Here is a 23,655-nt window from a genome sequence, read left to right as displayed (position 1 = left end):
GGGTAGAAATAATGCCATGAAACATCACTACTTACTCTTCAAACATTTGGGCTGCTCCAAGCTGCTCCATCATAGAACAGAATCGTTTCTCTTCATCATCATCTGTGGGGTCCAAGTCATCTGACCAGCCTGACTCAAAGGTCTCCTCGTGTCTGGAGTGATCCATTCTCCCAGCCCCTTGACACAATTCAATCCTTATTAACTTTCCTGGTGGAAGGAGAAGGGAAGAAGGAGAATAAAGAAAGTAAAATTGGATGTCATTTAATAAGCTATTTAAATGGCAGCCCAACAGACCTGCATGAGAAGCTGTCTGCACGCTGCTGTTGTAGAGTGCAGCTCCTGGTCAGTAAAGAGCCTCCGTTCTGACATCCTGAGTGATGTCATTGTCCAGTCTGCAATGCTGGGACTGAAACTAGCTCCCAGCCCAACAACAGGCTGTTAGGGCTCTGCTAACATCTGCGTGAAGATGATCTGCCACCCACGGCCTTGGATTCTCAGCATGTGAAGCATGCGGCATTAGGTCACTTTGCTCCCATGGAGCCGTGCTGTGGGTTCAGTTGCCAATGATCCCACAAGCTCCCTCTGGGACTGCAAGCTCGGCACTGAAAAGCACTATGCCTCAATTGCCCAGCTTGAAAAAAGCGAGGAGGAGATCATTACCCCTCCGTTCTCCTGTGCTACGTCTGTTCTGATTCAAGTCCTACAGGACAAGGACCACCTCTTGCTAGGATTGTGTAGAGTGCCTGAACAAAATGAACTTACCCTCTGAGCATGCCCTCCTGCCCCATCCCACGTACAGATGGCTCCCAGCTATCTGGATCCTGTTTCATGCTGAGACACTAATGCCATGAGAACTTCATGCTATGCAAGGCATGTGACAAATATTGGTCCTGGGAACAAATTCTTCTCAAAGAAACAAATCAAGCAATCCTATCCAAAATGCAGACCTACATCCTGTATACAGAGGTCAGACGTCATTCAGCAGCTACTCTTCCTTTCCAAAACATATCTGCTTGGTTCAAAAGGCAGAAATGACATCCCAAGCACAAGGCCAGGAGCCAAGGATGTTCAGAGCACAGATGAGAACATGAAGCTGCTCTAAGGGGAAAAATATCCACTATTTGTGTACCTCTAGTGACTTAACTCCACCACTTTTTAGCTCCATGTGTCCAGAATCTAGCCACTTCTCTCCCGCTCTTAAAATGTGCTGTAAAAAAAACCTGCAGCGTGGAGATACAGGCAGTGAGGCTCACACAGTTAATTAAGGAGATGGACTTAGGTTAGGCATTTTGGATGTCTGCTTTAAAGAAAGAGTCATTATGTCTCATTATTTCTCTTTTACAGATGGGAAAATTGAGGTAAAGAATGATTGTTTTGACATCCTAGAAGGATCTCAGATTGCTTTAAATTGAACAATTTAAATGTATGCTCTTTAATCAGTTGTGCAGATGCACCCTGTAACCTTTCAGAGGCCATGCAAAGAGCCCTCCCAAGAAGCAGACTTGATTGAAGCTTGAACCGCTTTGCTTGATTTCCACCCTGCACACTCCAGAAGGAAGACAGCAATTTGCCAGGCCAAACTCTTGAGTTAGGGGCAAAGTCTGAAAAAGATTTCAGTGAAGCCAGACACAAAGAACGACCATAAAGAAAAGAAATGCAGAATTAAGTGTTTTGCCTAGACTGGAGCAAGTCCCATGGAGCCAGGCTGCCAACACAGAGTGGTACCTGACAACTGGTGGCTGACACACAGAGAAATCTTGACTACCTCTACCAGCAATGACACTGAGGCAGGTACCCTCATGATGTCCATCTATGGCTATGGCTGGGACAAAGGCCTCAAACAATGAGATTTGGGAATAACCAAGTCATAACACAGAGGGCACTGTGGATGCCAGTGTCCAAGTGGTGCCCGTTCACCTTCTACACGGCGCTGGACAGGAAAGCCCATACTCCCAAGATGACTCTGGTTTCTGGCAAAGGCACCAGAACCAGCCAACAGGGATTGACCCCTGCAGGCATGGGCACAAGGCAGAAACAGGCATAATCAGCAGGCACTCAATGGGTTAAGGCATTCCCTGAACAGGCTGGCCCAAGACACAGCTTTCCATGTTTATTCCTAGGAAATCTTTACAGCTTCTCCCTTCAGGGGTGGCTGTTTCTGGCCATTCAAATCGAAGCACCAAAAAGGGCCACCCCCCCACCCACAAAAGTTATTAGTGCTATGGTCTTTCCTCCTCCTTAACATCCCTGTCACTGCTTGTGCTGCTGGATGATGACTCTGGTATAGGATTAGCATTCTCTAGTGTTTGGAAAAGACAACAGCAAGAGGAGAACAAAAGCTCATTTGCCAGTGTGCTAGCCTACTAACAGGACTCCTACTAACATCCTTGAACAGCACAGCTACTGGCTGGAGAGAGTTGCCAAGAGGCATATTTTTGTCCCCTCATGCAATGAGGGTCCTTATCCAGATGAACAACTGTGGATCACATAGCCTGATACAGGCTACAGTTATGTACCATCTCCACTAGGAGATGTTCAGAAGCTGGCTCTACCAAGTAGGCAGGTAACAGCTGTGGAAGAAGGCAACACAAAGCCTCAGGAAGGGTGATAGCAGTATTACACACACACCTTCTCCAGTGATACTCACGTAAGCATGGGGCATTACCCTGCATACCTGGTACAGCTTCAGCAGAACCACTGCACTTTCTTACCAACATAAAACATCATGTCACAGGTGGGCTTTTTCCTTCCTCTGCCTCTGTGCAGTTCTTACCTAGTCCCATGCTGAACTCCACAGGCGTCAGGTATCCATTATTGTTCTGTTCCAAGCTGTCAAAAACAGTCTCCAGCTGCTCAAGGGTTAGAGGGAGTTCGCTCTGGAGCCGCTGCAAAGACAAAAGAACAAACAAAATTAAGGCACGACTCAAGTCTTCCCTGTGACTAGCTCCTGTCCCTGCCATCCTCAGCTTTGGCCCACAGCGATGTGCCCTTTCACCACTGCATCCTGGCTGGGATGCAACAGTCTGCCAGTACAGCTGAGTGATGACACAAATACCCGTTTGGACTCACTGATACAGCGACACTTTCCATTACTGGGTGATTCAACCAGGACTGCAGAGAGGGAACTTCGGGTCATTTTGTTTGGCAGGAGCTCAACCTTCTTCCTCCCCCGCTTCAGAACCACTGCTTCTAGTTCACTGCCTGCCTCCCTCCACCCCTGCCCAAAGGTGGCTGCCCCCTGGGGCACTGCCAGCCTCCTGTGACCACTGCTGCTCCCAAGAGAGCTCTCTGTCAGCACACCAGGTACCAACTCCAGCTCTTTGGCCAGAGACAGAGGACAGACTTGTGGGTGTCTGGATTCAGTTCCCAGCTCTTGCAGGAAAACTTACAGATCATAAACAAAATGTTCAGTCCATAACAGAGAGCTAGCTTTCTTCTGTCATCTTCTGCCTGTTGAGACCGTATCATTATCCCCCCAACACAGATAAGGAGCAGAGAGATTTCCCTTCATAATACATGTGCAGAGCACCTAGTGTGAAATGGCACCCAAAGAAGCTTTCAAACAACAAGAGGTATAGGCTAAACCCTCATTACTGTCTGTTAAACGTGCAGCTTTAGATAAAAGCTTAATAAATATTTATTAATGTAACTATATAGAATTAGGCATCACACAACCCAAAACAAAGTGAGTCAATAATTAAACCAGCATGGACCTGCCAAGTGTTAATTATAGATGGAGGGAGAGATGGGACAGGAGAAAAACAATCCACATGTAACCTTCCTGATAAACCATTAAAACAAAACTCACAAAGAACTATAGATATTCTGTTAACAAATACTGTTTTTAACAGAAGCAGCAAACCACATTTTTCTAGAGCAAAGTTGTAATTCAGGCCTAAAGTGAGTTTTTGAGATCAAGCTATAGCTATGATGAAGACAAAAAAAAGTTATACAGCTTTTTTTGTTAAGAGGTTGGTGGATTTTTTTTGTTGTTGATTGTATGGTTTTTGGGGGGTGTTCTTCTTTTACTTTTTTTTTTTAATTAAACCAAAGATTTTTTTTTCCCCCCAGATTTCCCATCCACTGCATGCTTAATGTTTGTAGGAACTGTTGCAAACTTTTTGATTTTATGCATTCCTTAAAAATTTGGAATTGCAGGCTCACTTGTCCCAGGAATTCCCTTGAGGTCCAAGGCCCTCCTGGGATTTTCAGTTCCTAGCAGCTGGCTGTGGCAGAGTTTGGCTCCCAGATATCTGAATGAGATAGAGCCCATGTGTACACCCCACACGTGCCGAAAGTAAAGACATGCCATATTCTCCCCTCTTCTGACACCCATGACTTTACAGCTCCTCCCAGAAAAGGGGAAGGCCTTTTTCCCTCACCTGCATGTCCACCTTGGTGATAAAACCCTTCTCGTCCTTGTCACACAGCTGGAAGAGCTCCCTTGCCTTCTCGAGCATCTCCACCTGCACATCTTCCAGTTTGCTCATTTGGTTGGAAGGAGAAGCACCAGGAGCCACCCCATCCTCCTCATCCCCTTCCGCTTCTCCTTCCCAGCGGACATACCCCAAGAGCGCTCCCCTCTGGTTCTCCATCTTCTCAAAGTCTTTTCCCCCAGGGCAGGGGCAAACAGAAGAGCTGCAGGGCAGGAAACAAAGAAACCCCAGTCAAACATGACCCTCCACTTCCACCCCACACATCTAGTTACATGCCTTGTTGGTTTGAAAGAACAAGATTCAGCATCCATATCTGGACTAGATGACCTTTAAAAGGTCCCTTCCAACCCAAACTATTCTATGATTCTATGATCTGTGACTGAGGAGTGCGGCGGAATGGAGGGAGTTTGTGTCAGAGGTACACACTGTGCACCAACATGGGTGCAACTAAGCCTACCACACAGCCATAACCCTCCACACTGTGATGGGCTCCAGACCCTGCACCGAGCAAGGATGCTCTTTCGCCATCTCTTCTCCTCTGGCTCAGACCTACAAGGCAGTCAGAGTTCTCTGCTGGTGAAAGCCAGGTGCCAACGGAAGGTTTCAGCAAAGATGAGAGGATGGGAAGGGAATATTAAAGCACGCAGGTAAATCTGCATAAGAGCACAGTGATAGTTCCACACTGGCTGAGACAGGGGGCTCGAACACTGCTAGCTGGGCCAGCTCCCAGGTCTCGCATAGCTCCCTGGATGCCCTGACCAGCATGCTTCTCTCTGGTCTTGGTTCCTCTGGTAATAACATGTGCTTTTCCTCCTTCTGTTGCTTTTCTGTGCCACCTTTGAACACCAAACCTGCATCGCAACTGCAAGAACCCAGAGCAGAATGAAGGCAGATAGGAGGAAAATCTGCACAAGTGACAGAGGAAAGAGAAGAAGGATTGTCTCTCCCAGCCCTCTCCTGTCCAGGTCCCTTGACTGGCCTTCCACCTCTGACATTTTCTTGTTAACGCTTCCCACATAGTAACTCCATCACCTTTCATGTTATTAGAGCACAAAGAAAGATCAGACAATTTCTACACTGGGAGAAATTTAATAACCTGGGCACTCCTTGCCTTCCAGCCTCTGTTTTGAGACCTCATAAGCTGCCAAACAGAATTTTAATCTGAAATGTTCACCTTTATAGGAAGGAAACCACATGACTATGGAGACATTTCAGAGGCCAAAGAAAATAATTCCCATTACTTACAAGAAGCTAAACCAAAAAGGCTAGGAATGAAAGCACCCCTTTAAGCACAGCACTGTGATTGTAAAGATGCATACAACACATCCCTACTCGAACCTACCCTCCGACTTAACTAATGCCATGTAACACCCTCCAACAGCTTTTCTTCAGCAACACCACCACATTTTAAACTTGTTGCACTGATTGCTTTAGACTTGCCTTTCTGCAGATACGCGTTCTGCATTGCAGGGCAGAAGTGAGCTGTGCAAGCAGGCTGAGAGCAGATTTTAACTGTGCTAGACAAAGAAGGCTTGAGGCTTGGTTTTTTTTTTTTTCAGTCTCCAAGAAATTAAAAGCCATGTACAGATGCTGTGATAACAAACAAGTTAATTCTGTTTGCACTCTTAGTACAACGGGAGGATAAAGAGCATGATGGCCAGGAAAAATGTCACATGCGAGAACTACATGAAGCTGACACAAACGGAGAAGGCAATTATGTACCACGCTATTTGACTCCGTTTATTACTGCTGATTCGTGAGCCAGAGGGTGGTTCTGCTTCAAAGAACAAGCAGAACACATTGCTCCCCCTTTCAAATCAGTGTTTTTTCAGGGCACCTCCGTTTAGTGTCACTTGAGAAGATATTTATTTGAAACTCTGCCGAAGACTACCTATAAATGGGTAGTATTATACATTTCTAGTCAAGTAGACACCCCTGGCAAGCAATGGACACAGAGCTGGACCCAAGCTTTTGGGAATACTGCAGAGGAAAGGAGGGAAAAAAGCATGAAAAGCGAGAAGGCAAGGCATGTCTTTCTCTCTTGCTCTTTTTCAAACAAACCCTCCTACCAAGCCTTTTTTTTTTTGTGTTATGGAGCCAACACAGCAAAATTTGGAGACTAAAGCTTGATTCTCTCCATTAGCTGGACAGTCAGCTTGCTTCTGATGGCAAGTCTGTACATGTTAATACAAAGAAGTCGGAAAGAACTCCAGCTTACTTTTCACATTCAAGTAAAAGTTGCAAATCTGGCCTTGGAAGAAAAGAAAAAAGACCCAAATATCCTATGCTGCATAGGTGATTACAGTGAGGAATCCCATAGCCACACTGATGAATGAATGATAATTATTGGCTGCTACAGGCCACCTTGCTGGAGCTTTTTGCCAGACCCATTCCTTCCACAAAGACACAGTCTCAGCACAAGCAGCACCCTGTACCAGAAGGTGAGCATAGGCGGCAGCAGGGGAGGAAACAGAACAGTTCAAAGCAAGAGCCATGACAGAATTGCAGAAAACAAGCAGAATAAGAAAAAGCACAAATAAGAAATACGTTTTCTGAAACATCCCTCTAGCTGCCTAAGAGACACCGAGGTCCCCAGAAGTAAAGAACCTGCTTACTTATCATCAGCTTCATCATTTCGATTTCAAAACCTGAGCAGCCCATGCAGACATCTTACCAGCTCTGCTGCAGCAAACAAAAGGTTGTATGAGGAGGATGTTCTGTTCTGTCTCTGAGACACGTTTGCAAGCTGAAATCGGACCCATTACATCCCTACTTCTAGCATGTCCTCATTTTATCAAAAGCCCAGCTGTACTGTAGCTCCCAAACGTTGGCTGAGCTAAAACCCTCTTAATGAGAAGAGCTGGGACCTGACATGGACAAGACTCTGAAAGGATTTCACTCGCATGCAAAAGATCAAGCCCATCAATTCAGTGTTTGGAGCACAGAGTCTCTTGTTCAAGCTGCTTCAAGCTAGATGTGGCGCTCTCAATGACGAGAGAGCATTTGCAGAGGAACAAAGTGGCAAATAAGAGAGCCCCAGCAGGTCTCATGGACTTCTCTCCCAGAGGCCTTTGACTGAGAAGCTCTTAGTCTCCATCCCCGTTTGTAAGAGCATTGCATAGTACAAATGTAGATGAGGCACAAAGCCGATCTCAGTTGAACAAGTGCCGTCATACCTTCCCCAGTTACAGATCATGACTGCAAACTACTGGGAAAGCAGCTTCATCAGCAAGATGCAGAACTCACTGAAGGACAACTTTGAATGAGGCTGAGGTCACTAGAGCACTAGAACTGTGGACTGATACCCAAAAGTTGAGGCCAGCAGAGCTGGCTTGGGTGCAGAAGGATTAACTTGGGAAGGGCTATGCTTGCCTGACACAAGTGGAGAAGGCAGAGATAGGTATGGGCACCTAATACTTTTGGTCAGGCAAACCTGCCAGGTTCTCTCAGCAAGATGTAGCTAAGCCACCTCCAGTGACAAAGCTTGGGGTTGTTACCAAAACTTCCTGACAGGATTAATTTTTCCAGGTCTCTTCTGGCAGGAGAAGCTAGTCATTGAGTCAGCACCAGTTAAGAATTAATTTGCACACCTAGCCTGGAGTCAGGACAATCTCTGTTTCTTGGGCTGTTGATTTCCATCATAAGAACATCCATAGTGGGTCATGGCAGAATTCATCTAGCCCAGCATCTTACCCTCAACAATGGCCATGAACGGCCTGTGAGGGAAGAGTAACAGCACGGCAAGCACAGAGAAGGCTTTGCTGAAGAGATCTGCCAGCTTCTAGCCACTGTCAGCCTAGGGCAATTCCTCAGCCACATGGTTCCTCCCTCATTTTCCAAGACACTTGACCAGCCTCCCTTTGAATCTGTATGAAAACATTCACTGTTCACATGAACGTGCTGATAGAAACGGAGTGCCTGCTGCAATCTGTGGGTGCTGACAAAGCTTCATGGGACTATTCCAGTTCTCTGGGTATACAGTTTGACCAGCACCTGTTCCACAAGAGATGGAGTCCCAGCTTCAGCTCAAACAAGTGTTTCCTGCCACCTTCACATCTGGGAACCGTGGCAAAGACCAAAAACCCCTCTCCCAGGCCCTGGGAGATCTACCAGCAAGATGGAAGTGCCAGGGACACAGGGGTACCAGTGGGCTCCAATTGCCCTGGCCAGCCTTGGTGTGTAATGGTTCTTCTGCAGCCCCTTCTTCCCCCACCCCAGGAGTCTGGCTGCCTATGCTCAAGGTCAGCTCTGATATTGCACAGTCCAGATTTGGGCAGTGTCCAACATCTGAACAACCTGATACAGAGCTCAAGAGAAAGCCAGTGTCGTGGTTTAACCCCAGCCAGCAACTAAGCACCACGCAGCTGCTCACTCACCCCCCCCCCCACCCAGTGGGATGGGGGAGAAAATCAGGAAAAGAAGTAAAACTCATAGGTTGAGATAAGAACGGTTTAATAGAACTGAAAAGAAGAAACTAATAATTATAATGATAACACTAATAAAATTACAACAGCAATAATAAAAGGATTGGAATGTACAAATGATGAGCAGTGCAATTGCTTACCGCCTGCCAATCGACACCCAGTTAGTCTCCAAGCCTCGATCCCCCACCACCACTCCCCCAGTTCCTATATTAGATGTGGCATCACATCGTATGGAATACCCTGTTGGCCAGTTTGGGTCAGCTGCCCTGGCTCTGTCCTGTGCCCCTCCAGCCTTCTTGCTGGCTGGGCAGGAGAAGATGAAAAATCCTTGACTTTAGACTAAACACTACTTAGCAACAACTGAAAACATCAGTGTTATCAACATTCTTTGCATACTAACTCAAAACATAGCACCATACCAGCTACTAAGAAGACAACTCTATCCCAGCTGAAACCAGGACAGCCAGTCTCAGGATCTGTGGATTACACCAGGTATCTCCTGCTACAGTGTGTGCTGGGGCCCAGCAAATAAAGGTTCACCTGCTCCTGCAAGACAACTTTCCCAGAGCCTGGAAAGCAAACACAGATCTTCTCAGACACAGCATAGAACAGGAGATTTGACTGCCAGTAAAGAGAGCTAACACAAGGTCTTGTATTTCTACACAGAGGTAACTCAGGCCAGTCTTAAATGCGTATTTTAACCACGTGAGGCATAAACTGCAGTTTGTCCTGTGCAAAGCTGTGCCAGAAAGTCAGCTGGATCCCATGGGCATGGCATTCTTTGGGGAAGTCATAAGACCTGCATTTTAATCCTGACTCAGCTTGCCATATGGCCCTGGGTAAGTCACGTCACCTGCCTATGCTTATAGATTGTCAGCTCTTCCAATTTGGTTCTGATGCTTGTGACAGCTGGCACTTTATTTTAAGACTCAGTTCCTGGAGACTGATAATTACATGTGAAACTCAGGCATCAAAATAGTTTCAAAGCCTCAAAGCTGAAGAATGAAAACCTTGAACATAGAACTTGAAGAAACTGCAAATTTCAACAAACAGAAGAACAGACCCAAGGTGCTTTTCCTGGAAAAGGGAGATACTACTTTCAAGGTAGTGTTACAGGGTCATGGTTTCCACTTTATTGTCTCTGAAAGCTTCTTCTTGTAGCAGTAAGCAGTGTTAAAGAGGTAAAGAAAAGTCATGGCTAAAATGCTATCAGCAGCCAAGCCCTTATCTATGTGACCGTGACCACCATGTGCACATGACAACTTTTTTTTTTTTTTTCCACAGCCCGATGACAAGGAGGAAAGGAAAGAGGGGAGTGCAGCCAAATTTTCCACAGCTGGTCCTTAGATGACCCCAGTCACTGCAGGGCATTGTACACACACTGAATACACAACAGTCCTAGCAGTCCTGCCCCAATGCAAGATAGTTAATAAAGGAGGAAAAAACTAAGCACAACTGGCTAAGTGGCTTACCCAGGATTACAGAGCAAGTCCAGTGTTTGGATCCTGTAGAGCTATAAGGGAAGGCAGGTTTTTGCTTTCCTGTACCACTGAATTTTTGGTGACATGGTGATGGAAGGAAATATTAAAGAAGAATCATTACAGGTAGGTGTCCAAGGTGCACCACAAACTAAAGTGCTCAGATACTTGCTGGGAAGTTTCCCAAAAGACATCCTCCTCTTTCTCTGCCTAAGACAATATTGTTAGAAACAACAAAACCACCCCCATACTAAAGCTAAATATTTAAGCCATTTATTTAAACAGATCAGAAGAATACACAACCTTCCCTTTCTACTCCTGGTGCAGAAAAAGTCTTACAACTTTAAAGGAAGGAATTCACTGGGTGTTTAGGCGTGCATCGATCACACTCTTGACGCGTATGCTGGATAAGACAGGTTTGATCCCCTGCATGAGAAAACATTACACAAAGAGAAGGAGATGAAAAGCTGGGGTAAGGGATCTCTGCAGCAGAAGCCTGTTGCTTCAGCAAATTACGAATGCACAGCAAAAGCACACCAAGATGCGGTAGTACAAAGCATTTGTTGCTTCGTCATGGAATGGGAGCATCACTCAGGAGCAGCTGAGTAACAGGTATGTATTAAAAGAAAAGGGCAATAAAAGCTCCGCAGTTCCTTATACCCTTTTATATCAAACATATGCCACTTCCTCTGTTTGTTCTACCCTCCTTTCCCTCCCAATGTTTTGAAAGCCAATAATTACTACCAAAAGTGCTCTTAGTAGGACACAGTCTGCATCTACACATCCCAGATTTGATAGTACTGTGAGATTCAGTGATCAGATACACATATTTACAATTATTATCCTAGCTGCATGCAAAAAGCGTGTATTCTAAACACATTGACAAAATTACAGCCATACAAATCTGACCAGGTGAAGATAGAGCAGAGGTCTTGCCAGTGAATGACGCTGACCTCCATGTCAAACTGGCTTCCACACAGGCTGAATTTCCAAAAGTTGCTCAAAGGAACCAGGCACCCATTTGGTGGAAATTGTTTTAAAAGGCTCTGCCATGTTGCCTGAAAAGGCTGGGAGGAGAGCAGAAAGAAAAGAGTTATTTCTCAGTGTACTTTGTTCAAAATTAATTTTGCTCTTTCCTCCTCTACGAAATCTGTTTCCATTGTTTGGAATTTGTTTGGGTGGTTGTTGGGTTCTCCCTTCCCAAAGGGAATGGCAGGAAAAGAAATACACTGAAAAATTAGAAAAACATCAATTGTTTTGTGAGAGTTTTTTCTTTAAAAAAACGTAAGAAACATATACACACCCTGGGCAGAGAGCCTGAAATCAGGTGTAATATCTAGAGCTACACTTCACTTACTCACTCTCTCTTTTAATTGCCTGGACTTGATTGTATCCCTTTAAGGAAACAGGAACAAATCCAGGAACCTTTGTGTTGTTCACTCAGCAGGAGATTAGCCCAGCTCCATAGCCCTGAGCTAACCCATGCTGCAATATTGATGGATGACTTCATCATGGGATATGCCAGTACGATACAGAGGTATATCCTAGAAACAGAGAGCTGGAAGGGGCTCCGTCATTCTGAATAGCACCTTAAAAAAGTTGCTCTGCTGCAATTTACCGTTTCCCTCACCAAAGTTCATCAAACAGGAACACTTCTTTATGACTTAGCATACCAACTTCTTGATCTTTGCTAAACAAACTGGCCACGGAGAAACTTGTTTGATGCAGACTCTATGCTCCTATCTGCAAGCAACTATCTGCAAGTAACAGTTCTCTTTTTTTATTTCAAGAGGTGAACAAATAAACTTCTTAAAACTGCACTCACTGATGCTTCACGACTCAACAGCACAACATGTGCCAAGAACCATCAATATAATAAATAAGTCTTCAACACAGATAGGTATCCACAACATACCAAAACAATATTATTTCCCCCAGAAATTGCCACAAATCACACCCACACACCGCTCCCCAGCCATGCCTATCGCAAGCCAGTGACACTTTGCAGCTCTCTCACACTGGCACAGTGTCACAGCGTTGGCACTGCAAACATTGAGGGCGCGTGTTTGCACTGGAACTGCTCCTACTAATCGGGCTTTTGGCTTTGTTGGGTTGTTTTGCTTGGGGAGTGGAGAGAGAAAGCATCAGTTTTTCCTCTAACAATATTTGGGCCAAGAGTTAATTCTCAGCAATTAAAACCAAAATCCAAACCACATTTTTTCCATAAACACCTAATGGTCTTGGATCTGTCAATATAACTAGCACACAGCTGATTTTTCAGAAAATAAAGAGCATGCCTGCAATAAGACATGACAAATAGCAATAGCTAGTTTAAAAACAACTAATTTTTACAAATTCCTTTACTTTATAAAGGCTTACAGGTTTCCTGAAACTTTTTTTTGTAAAGAGACAGAACAAAACATTGCAACATCTCATACAATGCAACGTAAGGATTCATCTTACATACCACAGCGGCAGGGGAATGGAAAAACCAGCCCTTTGGCTTCAAGAAGAATTCATTGTATTTTCACAGGCTGGAGATCACGCTGCACATCCACAAAGGACATGGTTACCCAACAGTAAGTAAACATCATTCACTTAATCAAGTAGAAAAGGCTCTGAGCAGTAGCAAGTTTCCCACCGATGCCGCTGCTGTTAATATTCTACCACAAATACATGGTTGTTAGAGGACAATCAGCTCAAGAATATAACTGAGAAAGATAGATTATTTTAGCTGTGAAGAGATAATACAGCCTTTATTCACATCAGCTGAACACCGCTAAAAGCGTTGTGAAGTTGGAGGTAGATGCTGCTTTGAGGTCAGCAATCAGTAGGTAGATTACACCTACGTAACACCAAGCATGTTGACTGCAGAGTGTGTGCTCTGCTCTGCTGGTGATACCTACAGGCCAGGCAGGTAGACAGGAGGCAAACAAACTTTCTTTGCCAGCCCAGATGTGGGAAAACGAAGAGAGAAGACAGAGGACTTGGCATTTGACATCAGACATGCTGGATCATTTTTGATTCAAATTAAAAACTGAGCACTGGGAGCCCAGGCAAAGGAGATCCCTGCTCTATTCTACTGCTCTTTTCCAACGGCTGGTGCAGCAGGCAGGAATGCCCCATAAGGAAGACAAGCTCCAGACCTAAACTGGCATTTAAAGCTCTTCAAATAGTCTTTACAGGAAATTACATAAATCCAGGGCAGCTCCTCAGCTTGTTTAATTGAACATTGCTGGCAACTTCCTCTTGCCTTTACTGCCACTTTAGTAAAGGGAGCACTTGTGTGCAGAGCAGGTTGTACCAGAGACAACAACCATCAGAAGTCAGCGTGCTTCTGCTGGGCTCATGCCACTAGTTATTGAACAGCTAAGATGTCATCCAGGAAAACTCAACACGTGACAAGCACCACCTTGGCTGCTGCAGCTCACCAAGAACACATCAGCAGAAATGCTGCAGTGGAGACTCCTTTCACACCCTGAAAGCAGCAGAGGCACTGGTACACGAGGTTCTTTCTCAGCCCCCGGGAATGCAATCACACTTGGTGTCCTGCAGAGAAAATTCAGGCTGAAAGGAGGCACACCTTAGTGCTGTGCTCATGGACAGCTAGACACACGCCGTCAGTGTCCTCAAAGTACTTCAAGGGCAAAATTATATTATGCAGAAACAGCCTTTTGTTGAATAAGTGGATAAAAGGTTCTAATGGATGCACAAAGCTTGAAATGCAGAAATTTGGTTTTTGTGGAGTTGCCTGTGTAACCAATTCCTGAATGGCAGAGATGGTGAAGAATTGTCCCCAGTCACTGTCTTCTTTAAGAAAAGAATCCAGGAGCCTCAGATAAAACTGGGTGGTGGCAGTTGCATGTCAAACAGGAGGAAGCACTTCTCTGCAAACCATTAAAGCATGGGAGTCGCTGACACAGGATGCTGAGGATGTCACAGGTGTTCACGGGCTGCAGAAGTGGCCATTTTTTTCTTCCCTGAGTTTGTCCATAAAGTACTATCACACAAAATACCTGTTTTGGTGAACATTTTCTGAACCACAAACAGCCAAAAGAGTGTACTAGGGAAGTATTGTTACACATTTATGCTGGGAAGACAAGGGTATCTGCCATTCGCTGCTGTTGGAGACACAGTGCTGGTTCAGCCTGGCCATTCCTCAGCATGAATAGAGGCTGTTTTCTCATCAGCAGGAACCACCCTCCAAGTACACAGAGTCTTCTGCCAAAAGGACCACAGCACTTGCTGCATTTTCACCAAGGACAGTCCTATGAACTGGACTTGATACTCCAACAGCCAAAGGTCAGGCTTCTCCCCACAACTATCACTGCTATCAGACCCATAACTTGGGTGCTGAACTCAACTTGGACCTCCCTTTGCGTCCTCAGATTCTAGCTGTCTATGTAATACAAGAACAAAGATTTTCCTTTCCAACAAGAATCTGCATCTCTGACAGCCACACACCTTGTCTGACCTCAGCAGAAACCCTCCTGGGCTGCTGCTACCTATGCACACTTGTCCAGCAGAGTCACTGTTTAAGTCAGTCACCCTCTCTAGGCATCTTTTCACTAGTTCTTACCTTTGTTGTAAGAGAGAGAAACAACTGGTGTTAGCTTCATGGAGCATGCTCTTTCTGCCACCCAGCCTCGGGATGCTCAACGAGAACGGTGTTGACTGATGCCTCTATTTGGCTCCCAATCTTGTTCTGTCACTTCTTCATTAAATTTCCCAAGAGCCACCCACTGTCCTGAGCTCAAGCCCCTCCTGACCAGCTGCAAGTTTTCCTCAGTCGCTTCAGTGCCCTCTTTGTGCAAAGGCTAAAAATCCTGTGACAATCCCATCTCACCTGAAGTACTGCAGGTGTAAGCTCACAGAAGAGGGCAAGAGCCTTATCTTTGTTGATCAAGATCCTTGATCTTGAAATCAGCCTCATACAAACAAAAATACATAGCCTTATGTTGTCCTCGAATAGCTCCCCCACCACACACACACACAGATAAAATATCAAACCAGAACATCAGACCACTCAATCTCCTTTCGAAGGACAAACTTCTTTTTGGTAAAGCACCCACTCACACTGCTTACTGAATACATGTGATAGACAGTGATTTCTTCTCCAGCTGAGCACCTTTTCCACATTCCAGGAAATTCACCTCCAGTATCCTGAGAACTGGACAGTGATCTCACCCCCACAATCTTTTCTGGGCTGCATGTTAGCAATGGGACCAGGGGGAGAAGCTTTACCTCGCTACTCTGAATCTGCAAGATGCACTTAAAGGAAAAAAAATGGTTTGCACAGATTAACGACAAGGAATGAGTATGGAGAGGATTTCTAGGCACCACAGCTCCCTGGAGAAGCCTCTTCACGGCTGGTGCTGTATTGGTTTTGCCCAGGAGCGAGGTATGGGACCCATGGACTGTTTGACCTTTCTGCAAATGCTATTAAAACAACAAACAGAGCTGAGGCAGCTAGGTGAAGCCAAGTTCCAAGAAGACGGTTAACCCATTCTCTGCCTCACAGAGATGAAAATGTCCGTATGCACAGGTGTGTGACACTTGGTTACCTTCTCATCTAAGGATCTACCCAGATAAGAGTGGGTATAAAGGTAAAGACTCATCCCTTCCTGTGAGCTAAGGAGGTGTTGACTGTGCTATGCAAAACAGCTTTCCTGAAATGCCAGTGTAATTTGTGCACTGGAAAAGGATGAAATCCATGCCCTGAGCAGAGACACCTCTTGTCTGTCAGACCACTGAGGGGGCCACAGGTCAAGTCTTGGATCCAGGGAGTCGACACTCCCACTCCCTCTCCTGAAAGAAGAGAGGATCAGTCTGATGTCCAAGAATTCCAGGATCTTGTATAAGATATCAGAAATATCCTCTCCCTTTCTCATTCAGGGGGACGACCACAGCAAAATACTAAAAGCCTCAGATTTCCACAAGACAGAAAACTAAAGAAAGTTTTGAGCAGCCACAAGCCCTGAACTGCTCCTCCACAAAGCAGGATAGCACATGCAACTGAAGGGCACATGTTCCCTGCATACCAGGCACAGCTTAGTGCAAGGAGCAATGAAAGCAAGGAACAGCATTTGATGCAAACTCAGAAGCAGATGCTGTCTGAGAGGTGCTTTTGTTCAACTTCTACAACTGTTCTGGGAAAGGTGAAATTACTGGAGGGGGGGGAATATTCCCCTCTGACAAAAGCTGTCACTGAGTCAGAAGCCCACAGCAGCAACACTGATGTAGGATTACAGAAAAGGGGTGGGGGTGTGTTAGGTATGCTTATGAGAGAGAGTGGAAAATTTCCTGACAGATGTTTTTAAAGAAAAATTTCTAAGTCTTCACAAAGTATGCCACAGAAAATCCTTAGTTTTTAATCTAACCAGCTCAAGACATCCATTTCATAAGAAAACATCACAACCCCACATATTCTAAGCATGTACTTTTTCCCCTTTACTTTTGAAAATGTAACCATTGCAGCCATTATTCTAAATCAGCAGTTTCTCAAATCAACAAGTCACTAGAATTAGTTAAGCAACCTGCAGAACTGCATCAGAACTGAGAGCAAGTTTCTTCAGTCCAACACTTGTGGAGACTTTGGGTGATCCAAACTGAAGTATTAACCATCTATTAATTAAGCACCTCCAGCTCCTTAAAACCAATCAATAAATCTTCCTTCCCCCATCACAGGAATAACAGCCATTTTCTGCAGTGATATACAATGCCACTGAACTCAGCAAGTTCTACTCTGCTGCTTTAAAGCAAAAGCAGGAAGTTGGAACAGAAAGTTCCTAGGGAGAAACTGCTGAGACACAGCAACTTGCAAGCTCATTCAGACTTCCTTCTCAAATAATTCCTTGCCCAAACAAGACAGACTTTCTTCCCTCCTCTCCACCCTGTTGCACAACCTCATTTTCTCTCTCTGCATGTCTCCCCAAATACCTCGAGTGGTGGGACAGTATCACTCCCCTTCCCTGGAACCGGCAGTATATTCCACAGCAAAGAGCTGGCGGAGAACGAACACCACCACTGTAAATAGAGTATCAGAGCAGCTCCAAGCTAGGAGGTGTGGTTTGCAATGCTCCCTACACATCTCATCCCCTTTCCAACATAGGCTAGTAGCCATCAGTTCAGAAAGCAGCACTATAAAACCTGCCATTAAGCTCCCAAGGTAAATTCCTTGTAATCCTGCCTCATGCACAGCTGTGAAGGAGAAGGGCTTGTTTCTGAGCTGCCTTAGGCAAGAGGGGAAGAAGTAGCAAGAAAGCAGATGATTCATGCTGAACTTACCTTCCCTGAGCAACAATAGCTGTGCTTGTAGGTAGCTCTCTGCCTACCTCCCATCCAATTTCAACAAGGGCAGGGCTGGAAACTACCCCTGTGAATCCTGCCTCAAGTTTAATTCCACTTTTACATAGCTGGCAACCTGTTTCCCAAAGAGAAGCATAGAGAGCTTAGGGGGGAAAAAAAAAAAAAAGGCAAAGCATAAGATGACAGTGCAAGGACCATCTTTCCAAAGCACCATAAAACACACCCCAGGGGTGGGATGCACACCCCAGGACTTTCTCACTAAAGCAGCCAGAGATGCCACCCTCTATCCTGCCACTGACCAAAGCGTCCCTCTATCCCACAGCACCACTAAAAGGAAGCAAAGCCACCCCTGCCCACTGACAGTTGGGAGATACTGATGGGGATTTGTCGCTCAATGGCAGCTCCAGGGCCTCCAGGCAGCATGAAGTTGCCCTCAGCTGTGTCAGCTCCCATTAGTTAAGCCTCAGGATTTCTTGGAAGGTGACAAAGAAAAAAAAAAGAGCATGTCGAGACCTTGGCAGGCTGGCTCTTCACCTGGTATGGTTTTGTCCCCTTTGCTCATCCCTGCCCCAAATGCCTCTGTGTCAGCCCTCAAGGATAATATTTGCTCAGCAAACAACCTTTGCCATGCAAGTCACAAGTGGGCAAGCCCAGCCTCTACAGAGAGCAAAAAACACTGTTCCACTGACTCCCACTGAGAAGACTCCAGCTGGTATCTGAACAGCAGAGAGCTCATCAACCTCCCACCAGAGGAGTTCCAAACAGCCCCATCCTCCCAGCAGCAAGTGATGGGACATGCAGAAAGCAAAGGTAAAGGCAAGCCCTTCCCCATGTATTTTAAGATGGTTATTTCAAAACCCAGACTAAAAAATGGACATGAAGATTACTACAAACTATCACATTTGTCATTAATACAGGTTTTACAGGGGCAGCGAGGTCCCCTGAGCCATCTGGGAGGGCTCTGTGCTGCCAGAGGGCAACTCTGCTCCTCTCAGACCAGGATGATCCACTCCTCACAGGCTCAGCTTTGCCTCAGCCCCAGGATCACACATCCTTTAGGGCAGGCTCTAGCAGTGTAGCTGAGGCAAAAAAAACCCAAACCAACCCATACTAAGTGAGGTACCTGCCTCTGAGCAGGAGAGTTTACTCACCATTTTGTTTACTGTTGCTGCAGAGGTGATGCTTAACACTGAACCATGGTCTCAGCTGGGATGCTGCTAGAACAGCACAAAAAAGGGAGCAAACTGCTCCCTTGCAGCCTGTCCTGTCTCTAATCTCCTCCTGGGGTCCTTTATAAAGCTTCTCTTAGTATTGACCAGAACAAAAAAGCTTATCAAACACAAAAAAATAAATAGCATTTTGGAGCCACATTGATGAATCCTTAGTGTTACATGGATAAAGGTCAGGAAACACAGAAAGTTACAGTTCCCATAGTAATGCTAATTCAGCCATACTGCACATCCTGTGCATTTAGTGGTACACGTTGAAAAGAAAAGGGCTTCATACACCGATGCCAAAAAGGTTTTTGATTTAGTAAAAGACAGTTGAATACCACCCCCCACATGCGACATTTATTGTTCAGAGAAGTGGATTTTCAGATCAAATTGGATTAAGCCAATCTAAGCATCATTACAGCTCCCCATATCTAGGGCAATAGCAAGAGCTCTCAAGCATGGTTACAGACTGAACATTATTTGTCCAACCTGAACAGAGGAAAGGGATCCAGGCGTCAGAACAGGTTGAGTCACCAAATCACAGTCAGCGCCAATTCTGCACATGGATGCAGCAGGGAGGTGGTAAGGAGAGAGAGGAGAGAATAACCGACCAACCCCCACCCACCCATAACTAGTAAATGTTAATCCATTTCTATAAATGCTCATTTCTTTGATACTGACAGCTTGAAATATCCCCCTGCCTAGTACCCACCTCACAAGTCTGGAAACAGGTTGTGAATGAACTACAGCCATGCTGACCTCTCTCCAGCACAAATCTGCGTATTGCTCTGCTCTCTGAGCTCCTGAAGTCTTATCTTCTTGCTTTACATAAAGGCCACCACTCTTCCCAGAAGGAACAATTACAAGTGGTCCATTTGCATTTAGCAGCTTTGACTAAGCAACCAGATTTGCATGGGAAGCAAGACTCTTTTTGTGCCATAGGAAATGCATTAAATCAAAGAGGGTTTTGCATCTGTACTGGAGCAGAGGATTACTTCTCTGGCTATATGTCTGGGAGGAAGGAAAGGTAGAGCAGAGATCTTGCAAACTCCTTTAAGAGGCAAAGAGAGTAAAGAAGAGCAAAGGCAGCTCTCAAGCACAGGAGCAAAGCGTGCAATGGAAGAAACGTGTACATTTGTGGGGACATCCACTTGTGTCCTTTTTCCCTCCAATAAATCTGAATTCTTTTCCTAGTTCCCTTGATCTCAGATGGAAGGGCACATTTCAGGACAACAGACATCTTTGAACTTCAAAAACCTTATAGCTGAAGAGACAGGCTCTGGCAGCACTGCTGCTGAAGAGGTCCTCAGCCCTGCTAGACACCAGGGCAACCCGCACAGCCCTGCTCAGCGGACACTGAGCTGATGGAGCTGCTCATGGAGCAACATCAACCCCAGAGTCCACAGCAGGACATAGGCACAGGGACACACAGCAGAAGTCCTTCTGCCCACAGGGTTACTGGATGGCTGTTCCTTCACTCACACCCCTCAGATCCTTGCTGTTACCATCCCTTGAGGTGCACCCACCTTCCCTTTTGGGCTCCAGCATCAAGACTCCACATTTTAAAGAGGCTTTGCAACCCTCCCCACAGCTGCAATGCCTGGCTGTTCCTCAGAGCTGCACAAATCCCAGCCAGCATCTAGCCACACCTGCCAAGGGTAACAGGGATTTGGTCACATTTTATCTTACCTAAGCGATGATGATGCTGATCTTCCTTCTTGGGCAAAGCTCAGCAGCTCTGCACCTGCCAAGGAGGGGAGCTGGGCAGAAGCCAGGAGCTTCAGGCTGCAGCGATTCACACCAGAGCAGGACGGCTCTGCTGGCCTGCCTGTCCTACCCCACAAAAAAATGGGCATTTAGTCCACAAGCAAGAGTTATGGGGAAAATAAGGCTCAGCAATATTTATACATCTCATCTCACTTTCACCTGCTGCTAGCACAGGCATACAGCTCACCTTCCCTGGACATAGTACAGCCACACTAGTCCTTGCCAATAGATAAGCCAGTCAATTTTATTTTACAGGGAGTCAGACCATTTGTCCGGAGAGAAGACTTCAACATCCATCATGCTGTCAACCTACAGGTCACCTACAGCTTAAATTCCCAGCTGGAGATCAGCTTGGTTTCCTCCTCTTCATTTTACAGAGGGGAAACTGAGGCAGATAAAAGCACTACTCTTACTCAGAGATGTTTTGCTGAATGAGATGGAGAGGTATTCAGCTACTATAACAGTGAAGGCCACCTAGTTTTCCTGTATTATGTGTTAAATGTGCCTTCCCGCACCTGCACCTCTCTCAAGCTCCCACTATGCCCAGCCGAAGGCTTAGAGGTAGACTGCGGTCTGCTTCTAACCCTCCTTTTCCAGAGGCTGGACTCACCTAGCTATGCCTAGACATAGCTGCATTTTTCCCAAAAGGTTTGCTTTCCATAGCCTAAATGACTTATTTAGACATACCGCAATTTTATTTTTAACACCACAGCTACCAGCCCTACTACTCCAAAGGTCTGCAGATATCCTGCCTGTTATTCTTTTGAAGGGCCTGAGATAGGAAGCAATAAACACCTAGATACTGCCACCTTGATTGCACAGCTACAACAAATGGACTTGACATTTTTCAAGCTTTCACTGCATTAGCCTTCATCCAGCACATGTGCTCAAGGCTAATTCTTTCAAAAAGCTGTAGTAGAGGTCTTAAGAGCTCTCCCCTTATTCATACTCTCATCTCCTCTTCAAAAACACAGGTTGCCTCAGCCCATGACATATCATCTGCAGTAAACAGTGACATCTTTGCATCCGCTGGGATCTTACCAGCATCACAAGCTCGGGCCAGCCCCATGCCCAGACAGTGCTGGACCACCACAGCAGATGTCAGGAGGTTCATGGCTCCCAGTCACATTTTCAGAGGTCTCCTATCATCCTCAGAACAACACAAACCTTCCCACAGGGCTTTCAGGTGTATGTAATCCTCAAACATCCTTCTGAACCAGGCAGTCCCTTCCACACAGATGGGGCCATTAACTGGTGCAGAGAAGTGATACAAAGTCTTGTACCAGCACAGAGATTAAACCTACAGAAGCAGGGACAACAGCTCCTCTCCTTCAGATGACATCTCTGCTAAATTAACTGCAATCAGACACTTCACTAGATAGAAAGCAGGGATGTTACAAGCCTCTTTGCTCTCAATCTCATTACTTGACAGATTTTCCTCCAGTTATGGCAACCAGATGAGAGCACTGTACCCTTCCAGGGCATTGTACCATACCTATTTCCTCCAAAACAAACCTATGATTAAAGTCACAGCCTCTAAGAGCACAAGAGAGTGTTTGTTCCTGCTTTAGTGCTTTGTGACACATGGTTAAGAGAAAAACACCTGGTTAAAAAGTCCACAGGGCTTCCCACTCATGTATGTTACTCCAACCCGAACGATGCACAGGAAAACCCACCATGGCTCCAGACTTCATTTGAAAGTTCACAGTACCACAATCTATGCACAACCCACAACAGCTATTAACCTGAGGTTTGGCATCGTTTTCTCCCAAAGCTCACAATATTTGTTATTCCACTTGAGGGCCCTAGTCCTGCAGGCAAGTGTAATACCAAGATTCAAGCTTTCCTGGCAGCCTATACAGACATGCAGAAATCTCCAAGACAATCAGAAATCAGCATGCAAAAGCAAATTAAGAACCTCATTTAAAAAAAAACAAACAAACAACTTATGTCATCCCATGGCACCTTTTTTTTTTTTTTTTTTTTTTTTTTAACTCTGGCTCATGGTTTTTAAAAGCCTAGGGCTGGCAAGACTTTTGAACATATGGCCTGAGAAGAGCACATTGCGCACCTTGCCACAGCAGAAGCACACAGGGAATACTTAGTGGATCCACCCCAGTGGTCTTTGCACAGCTGCAGAGGACAGGTTTGCTTAGCAAAATGTGCTATTTTCCCCATGCATAGGGAAATCCTTCTTGGCATCAGCCAAGAAATTAAAGCTTTAGGATGCAGGGTGGGAAGAAGAGAACACTGCTAGAAAAATATTAAGAGGGGTAATCAGAACATTAACAGCATCTCCCTTTAAAGCTGCTGGGCTATCCATACCTCAAAGGATACACAGTGACAAAGGACAGTTGCAGTTCTGCTCTTTTGATGCAACAACAAAAGGGATCATTCAAGATTCAGACATTCAAAGTAAACCAAGTATTTCCACCTTAGACTTTATATGGACAGCAAGCAAAGGCATCTGGCAGGAACAGGAAAGATGCTGCTCTGCTCAGTGGAAGATGACACATTTGCTACAGCTGAAGTTTCTTGTCAATCTTTAAATCCGAGATAAGCTCCTGCAAGCAGGCGAGGAGAGGTGGGAGGATTTGGTCCCAGAGCAGCCTTATCAAATCAAAAAGATTTAGACAGCAAGTAACATATGGGCTATACTATGGAAACCAAACCTAGTTTATTGTACATAAGGATCAATATCTGCAAAGCTCTCTGACCATGAAGAACATTGTGCATGGAGCTGTGCCCATATGATTCATGTTACTGCCAACTGTCCTCATCCCATTAGTTTATTCTCTGAGGCTGCCTGGCAAAGTCACAAGTAACAGCAGACCCCCAGCACTATCTGCGTGCTGCTAAAGACAGTCCTCCTTTGCAATACAATCTTCAGATCAGTAGATGGTAGGGTCTTGATTCATTAGATGCATCAGACTGGGGTGGGGGAGAAATTTTCCTATTTGATGGACAAAACAGCCAAGCAGACTTTCCAGTCAGACAGTTTATTCTACCCAGCTTAGAGACCAAGAGA

At 45.5% G+C, this 23,655-nt stretch overlaps 1 protein-coding gene across 7 annotated transcripts in view; it reads right to left on the bottom strand.

Annotated features, from left to right (window-relative positions):
* CRACR2B (calcium release activated channel regulator 2B) overlaps positions 1–23,655 on the bottom strand; it is a 49,913-nt gene that overhangs the window by 25,258 nt on the left and 1,000 nt on the right. For 3 of the 7 annotated variants that reach the window (XR_011328088.1, XR_011328089.1, XM_009923322.2), the window contains exons 2-4: positions 4,383–4,638; positions 2,774–2,885; positions 36–207 (exon numbers count right to left, since the gene is read on the bottom strand). Coding sequence is in view for 5 of the 7 variants with exons in the window: in XM_009923322.2 (XP_009921624.1) it covers positions 36–207; positions 2,774–2,885; positions 4,383–4,595 (497 nt within the window). In the remaining 2 variants the exon portion in view is untranslated. Of the gene's footprint in view, positions 1–35; positions 208–294; positions 710–2,773; positions 2,886–3,055; positions 3,182–4,382; positions 4,639–11,291; positions 11,350–17,625; positions 17,721–23,655 lie in introns of those variants that run through there. The other 4 variants (XM_069803536.1, XM_069803537.1, XM_069803538.1 and 1 more) reach the window with 4 other exon arrangements.

Source organism: Haliaeetus albicilla, chromosome 16, assembly GCF_947461875.1.
Source record: "Haliaeetus albicilla chromosome 16, bHalAlb1.1, whole genome shotgun sequence".
NCBI classification, from domain to species: Eukaryota; Metazoa; Chordata; class Aves; order Accipitriformes; family Accipitridae; genus Haliaeetus; species Haliaeetus albicilla.
Note: the sequence above shows the minus strand (reverse complement) of the source record. Positions and strands in the feature narration are given on the sequence as shown.